Source organism: Silene latifolia, chromosome 2, assembly GCF_048544455.1.
Source record: "Silene latifolia isolate original U9 population chromosome 2, ASM4854445v1, whole genome shotgun sequence".
Lineage (NCBI taxonomy): Eukaryota > Viridiplantae > Streptophyta > Magnoliopsida > Caryophyllales > Caryophyllaceae > Silene > Silene latifolia.
The window spans coordinates 107,591,549-107,598,884 of record NC_133527.1 but is presented as its reverse complement, the minus strand read 5'-3'; the positions used below and the strand labels follow the sequence as shown (position 1 = coordinate 107,598,884).

General features: G+C 34.7%; 2 protein-coding genes across 2 annotated transcripts; both read left to right on the top strand.

Moving 5' to 3' along the window:
* Positions 1-2,233: 2,233 nt before the first annotated feature.
* On the top strand, positions 2,234-2,656 carry LOC141641160 (protein FAR1-RELATED SEQUENCE 12-like). Its single transcript, XM_074449833.1, has one exon. The coding sequence runs from the start codon at positions 2,234-2,236 to the stop codon at positions 2,654-2,656; it is 423 nt and encodes a 140-aa protein (XP_074305934.1).
* Positions 2,657-3,584: 928 nt separating this feature from the next.
* LOC141641159 (protein FAR-RED IMPAIRED RESPONSE 1-like) lies at positions 3,585-4,834 on the top strand. The gene is made up of 2 exons (XM_074449832.1): positions 3,585-4,288; positions 4,663-4,834. The coding sequence occupies exons 1-2, from the start codon at positions 3,585-3,587 to the stop codon at positions 4,832-4,834; spliced, it is 876 nt and encodes a 291-aa protein (XP_074305933.1).
* Positions 4,835-7,336: the final 2,502 nt, after the last annotated feature.

The following is a 7,336-nucleotide window of genomic DNA, read 5'->3' as shown; positions in this document are numbered from 1 at the left end:
ACAATTCTCAAGAGAAAATGTCGCACATTATGACCTTAATAGATGACCTTCTTGTAATGACATTGTAATCTAGTAGTAAGATAGAGTAACCTTTATTAGATAAAGAATTGGATTCATATCCATGTCTTATACAATTTTAGGGTCTTAAGCCCTCCCATAGCTCGTATGGAGTCTTATAAGTGGTTACAAGTCGTGGTTATGAGTGGCGTTTTCAAATGGTTTATAAAATTCCCTACCTTGAGTTCAAATAACTCTATTTGACTTTACAATCATTCTATATTATCTCAAATAAGATGTGATATTTAGTCATAAAAGCATAAGAGGGAATCAAATTCATGGCTTATGAACTCATTACAATGATCCAATCGTTGTAATTCTTTTATGATCAATTAAGTCAAATCAATTTATGTTAATGATGTAAAAGGTGTATAATGACAAGTTTTTAGAACAAAGAGAAAATTTCCATAAACCGAATGACTTGGGTTGAAAGCCAAGTCATTAAAATCCATACAACCATTGTTTGCAAAATGGAAAAAAAATAAACTTCCATGTCCAACATGGAAATCAAAAGAAGTTCTAAAACAATAAGCCAAAATACAATAATACTAAGAAGACAATACAAAATAAAAGCCATGCTTCCATAGGTCTTCTACTGTAATACTGCCCAAATTTTAAAATAATGTTTTTGATTTTAAACTCAAACTTCGAGGACGAAATTTCTTTTAAGGGGGAAGATTGTAATATCCCAAATATTCTTAGAAATTTTATATTTTCTATTCTATATTTTATTTATGGATTTTTCAAAAGTGCCTTAAATTTTCCTAAAACTCGTTTTAGAATCTTTCCTACGGTTAGTCCAACTTTAATACCTCTATTTTCATGATGTATCTTTTTAGAGTTTATAGTGTTTCGAAATTGTTAACCCTAAATAATACTCTACATAAGTTCTCCTAAGTCCTTAATATCTTTTGAGTCCCTAAGTCTTTATTAGGGCCCTTGGATTAGGAAAATGGAGAGTGGAGATTGTCCTACTTTATTAACAATATAGGCGTGAAAAAAAAGGAAATAGGTTGAGGAGGAGAGAGGGTGAGTGTGTCAGTACTATTGCCCTATTACCCACTGTGCACACACAAACACATGCATAATCATCCAACTACCTTCATCAACACAATTCCAAGGAAACTCCACCAAAACACAATTTGAAAAAACTCATCTCCCTGGCGAAAAATTTGGCGATAACTTAGAGCAAAACCTACAATTTTTCATTCTTCATTTATCATCTTCCTTTATTATCCTCCATTCTCAGCTTTATTATCCTCCATTCTCACAAACAAACAAGAAGACCAGCGTCCCACGTAAAAAATGCCGGATTTGCAGTTGATTCCATTTGGCCATGGTAATTTTTGGTTTGTTTTTTTATTTTCTTCATTCAAAGTTACGTTATATATCTTTTTTTTTTATCAAAACATTAGCTTAAAGATGAACAGTTGCTTAAATATGAGAAGGATATGACTTTTAGGTTATTTTTGAACCTTGTTTTTCATTATTTGAAGTATGTAAATCAACGCTTTCAACATGAACTACAGCATTATAGAGTTCAACATGAACTGTCTGAATAAGAAGTTAGACTTTAAATGTAGTATCTTGTTTGTAAGAGTGAATGTAGTATCTGCAACGTGAGCATAAAAAGACGAATAATGTGTAGCTGTAACATTCAAAAGTGTAATTCTGACGGATGAAAGGGTAATTTTAACTACTAATGGTGTGATTCTAAGCAGGAAAAGTATTATTGTAATTATTATGGTAGATAAGTACAATTGTAACTGTAGTCGTACAAAGTGTTATTTTAACAGCTAAAATTGTTATTATAACAGAGAAAGGTTCTAAATTTGTAAACAACAATTCTAATAGGAGAAAGTATAATTGTAACAGAAAAAAGTGTGATTTTGACTAGTAAAGGTGTGATTGTAACAGACATAATCTGTAAGTTTCTAAAGTGTTATCCTAATAGTAACAAGTATAATTGTAACAGACAAAAGTGTAATTTTAACAACCAAAAGGGTTAATGCAACAAAGAAGCTGTAAGTTTATAAACTGTAATTGTAATAGTAAAAAGTATAATTCTAACAACTAAAAGTGTAATTCTAACGACTAAAAGTGTAATTTCAATGAAGATATAATTTTAACAAATAATTGGGTTACTTTAATATTGTTATGAAAAGAATTGATAATAATGACACTATTGACAGATAATATTGGGCACAATGGAAAACGAAAGCCGAATGAGGAAGAATTTTGCAGGGACGTTGAAGCTAAGTTCACCCCCTATGTTGGACAGGAATTTCTGGAAATAGAGGAAGCAGCGACATTTTATAGAATTTATGTTGTTGCTTGTGGTTTTGATGTGCGTAAGTACATGACTAAGGGATGGCGTGGCGGGGAAATAAAATCTAAACTGTTGGTTTGCAACCGGGAGGGGTTCAAACATAAGGGACAATTGGAGTGTAGTGGCCGCCAGGACTCAGGTAGGAGACACAAAGTCAGGCGCGTTGGCTGCAAAGCGAGGATTAGGCTATTCATGAGGAATGGGGACTTAAGAATTGACAGATTCCACAGTGGCCACAACCATGAACTCGTATCAGCCAGAGATAGATAGTTTCAAAAGTTGGCATGCAACATAACAGACTACCACAAAATGATAATCTTTTATAATTCAAGGGTGAGTATTCCAGGTTTTCTGAAGTTAGCCTTCGCCTTCTTGAACTTACAGTATTGTTGGTTAGAATTACACTTTGTTTGAGTCATTGGAATTATACATTTGTCTGTCAAAATTACACTTTTGTATATTACAATTATACATATATTCGTCAAAGTTACAATTTATATTGTCAAAATTACAGTTTTGTTGATTACAATTACACTTTTCTTCATTACAATTACACTTATTTAAGACATCTGTTAACTTTATTTTGTTAGAATTACACTTTTGTCTGCTAAAATTACACTTTTTCCTACTACAATTACACTTTTTCTTGTTAAAACAACACTTTTGTTTTTTGAATTTATACTTTTGTATCTGTTTTAATTACGTTTTTGTTGATTAAAATACATACATCTAAAAGATTGTCAATAATCAACAGCTGAAGATAGGAGCAACGAAGACTTACAAAATTTTGAAGTAACATGTTAATGGGTTTGAAAATATCGGAGCTAGTTTGAATGATTTTAAGAACTTTCATAGAGATGTGAAATGCTACATTCATGAACGGGACGGTCAAATGTTCGTGGACCACTTTAAGGAATTGGCTGTTACTAGGCCAGAGTTCTTCTTTGACTATGATGTTGATTCTGACGGTAGCCTTAGTAAAGCTATATGGGCCGACGGAATTGCTAGAAGGAACTACTCAGTTTTTGGGGATGCAGTGTCGTTCGATCCGACGTATTCCACCAATAAGTATGACATGTCCTTCACACCTTTCACTGGAGTTGATAACCATAAACGATCAGTCACTTTCTGTGGAGCGCTTGTTGCTCATGAGGATGCAGACTCGTTTAAATAGGTTTTTACCCGTTTTCTGGCTGCGATGGGTGGGAAAGAGCCTAAGTATATTATCACCGATCAGGATGCAGGTATTCTTAAAGCGGTGCCATTGGTGTTCAAGACAGCACGGCACCGATATTGTATGTGGCATATCATGAACAAGGTGCCAAGCAAGTTAGGAATGACGAGAGACGATTATTCAGACTTTTTAAAGAAATTGAATGCCATCATATGGGATGAAGACATTGAAGCGGCAGAGTTCGATGCAAAATGGGAAGAAATTGGTAGGGAGCACAATGTTAATAACATTGACTGGTTCCAAGAAATGTACGCTAAAAGGAATCAGTGGGTTATGGCTCATTGTAGGGACCTAGATATGGGGGGTGTTATGAGGACAACCCAAAGATCAGAGAGCGAAAATAGTTTTTTTAAGAGATTTGAGAGTAAGTCAGGAACATTAGTTGAGTTTTCGATGCGTTTTGACAACGCGATGGACCAGCAAAGACACACACAGAAACAGATTGACAACTGTAACAGACGCACTTTCCCTGTAATTTCAACGCATCTAGCTATCAAAGTGCACGGGGCGCAAGTGTACAGCCATAAAGTATTCGAGGAATTTCAAGAAGAGGCCAAGTGCTCAATCGGTACTTGTAAAAGCAGAGGATTTACTGAGTGTGACTCTTTAGAGGTGACCACTGTAAGGGATGCAAACAGGGACAGAAATTATGAGGTCACATACGCCAGGTATCATTCTCAGAGCGAGTTGTTTGTTAAAATTATACTTTTATCCGTTACAATTATACTTTTGTGTATTAAAATTACACTTAGGGGTGTTAAAATTATAGTTTGGGTTGTTACAATAATACTTTGGGTTGCTAATGTTATACTTTAAGCCATTAGAATTACACTTTTGTTCATTAAAATTACACTTTGGGTTGTTAAAATTACAAAATTGGTTAAAATTATACTGTGTTGTTAAAGTTATACTTTTTTTCGTTAAAATCACACTTTTATTGATTAAAATTACACTTTTGAGTATTACAGTCACACTTTCTTGATGATTTAACTAACATATTACTCTATATTGTTGAACTAGATACATTGAAAGCCACTTGTAGCTGCAGAATGCTTGAGAGGAAAGGCATTCTTTGCCGGCATGTCATATGGATTTACTCGTCAAACGGTGTGAAGATTATTCCAGAACAATATGTTGTTCAAAGATGGTGTAAAGATGCAAGGTTGTCTAAAATGTTCGATTGTAATGGTGAAGCAACTGAGGACGTTGAATAGATGGAAAACAGATTGCGATGTCAGTAATGTGGTCGGAGATTCATCAGACAGTTGGTATGCTCATGGGTAAAATGAAGAATGATGTCGACAACTTTTCTAGTCTAATTAGACAGTTTAAGAAGAAACTTTCACCATTAGGATCACCATTGAATAAACAACAACAGTTGGAGAAAATTCTTGGATGTTCTCCTAGTCAGGAGATAACCATTTTGCCGCCCAAGAAATCCAAGAACAAGGGGAGCGGAAAGAGAATGTTGTCGATGAAGGAAAAAGCAGTTGCTTTGGCAAGGAAGCCAAAACGTATGTGTAAAAATTGCAAGCGATTAGCTAACCATGACAAAAGGAACGCCCAACCCATTCGCAGAGCACCCACCATTGTCGCAATCGTCAAAGCACCCTCGTCGAGGAGAAGAAGAAGAAGTAGAAGAAGAAGCGGAAGAAGAAGGAGAAGAAGAAGAAGAAGAAGAAGAAGAAGAAGAAGAAGAAGAAGAAGAAAAAGAAGAAGAAGAAGAAGAAGAAGAAGAAGAAGAAGAAGAAGAAGAAGAAGAAGAAGAAGAAGAAGAAGAAGAAGAAGAAGAAGATATCTTAGAATAATCATTATAATACCTAATAAGTAGTACATTTTTTTGGGTATGTCTACACAAAATACGAGGTAGAACATGATGTTTCGTATTGTGTTTAGACATCAAACTGTCAGGAAGGCAACTGGTCGCCTTTGGTATTACAATGTATTTTGTTGTATTTTTTATTGGACAAAACAGTTATAATGTGCTAAACCAGAACGTTTCATTTTTCACTCTTGACTATTATGACAAATTATGTTCTTACAATTACACATATCTAGGGAATAAAATTGCAATGGCCTCATATCACACATAGTGTAGGATTATTATGATCAGAATTACACTTAAATTACTTATAATTACAGAGTATGCAATTTCAGTTACACTTCATCTATAGTAAAACCTTATAACATAGTTAAGTGTTCATTCAAAAGTATAATTTTAACTTTGACAAGTGTAATTCTAAGGGGAAAAAGTATAATTCTAACGGACTAAAGTGTAATTGTAAGCTACAAAAGTATAATTTTAACTTTAAAAAGTAAAACTTCAATGGACACTTTTGCCTTTTAAAATAACATTTATATTTTGTGTAATGTAAGGTCTATCTGTCATTGATATGGCCGGTTAGAATTACACTTCTGACTTATTAGAATTACACTTTTTTGTATTACAGACACACTTTCTTCTGACTGATTTAACTAACATATTACTCACAATTGTTGAACTAAATACAGTCTTTGCCGGCATGTCATATGTATTAACATAAAACACATTGTCTTATAGAATGTTGACAAAATTTACAACCACAAAAACTAACTGTCTAGATGAAGGTTGCTAACACTACAGATAATACAAAGTATGAAATAAGTGTTTACATAGCCAAGGCAATATTCCCACAAAAACTTAACTACTAAATTAAGGATGTTATTTTTTCACATTGGCACGGGGCAGCCTACGCTTCTGTTGTAATACCTTCCACAGTTTGTCCTTCGTGCTGACAAAGGCTTTGACCTTCTCGAGCACACCTTCGCGCAAAACGTTCATGTCTGCTAGAACGAGGGTAGCTATCAGCTGGATCACCAAATATCGCCTTGATTTCTTCTTCTCAAGATCTTCATGCTGAAAAGAAAGACCCTCGTATAAGAGCATAGCCATCATGGTGAACAGACCCGACTCTGGTTGGTTGAGAGTAGGTGACATCCCGCTGAAAGGTATCTGCCGCAACGCATAATTAGGAATTTCCCGTGCCCTAGTGTTCTTCTTATGCTTATGCCGTGATTCTAAATAATCACTCACTGCGCTAGCCTGCAAATGTACATAATTACCTCAACAAACTGATTGAACAAAAAAGATAGCATTCGGAAGAAAGGGATGGACAATATCTTACAATTAAACGCGCTCTTTCCAAATGCGACTTTTTCAAATCGAATGCCTTTGCTCGTCCAAAGCAAGTCGACTGTATTTGATTTGTGATTGATACATACGCATGCGAAATGGTCGTCAATGCAGAACGGGACAAATAGCAAGTCTGTTGTCAAGTTAAAGGTTCGCTCACTGTCGACGATGAAGGTGTCCCAGAGCTGGTACAGGTTGTCATAGTTGCTGTCTGATTGTGTGCCTAGTTGTTCAAACGTCTCAAGCAATCCCAACAGTATATCCTTTAAAAGGCAATAGTGAACATGATTAATGTGGTTACTTTGTGAACTAAATTGACACTATTGTCCCTTATAATTACACTTAACACGGTTAGAATGACACTTTTGTTGATTAAAAGAACTAAAGTGAAACATTCACATAATATAACTGTAAGTTAGAAAAGTGTCATTCTAAGTAACAAAGGTGTAATAAAACTGGGCATAAATATGATGCAATGGTTAATGGATTTACCATGTGACGTATACCAAAGAATGACATCCTCATTTGGTCGCCATATTCCTCC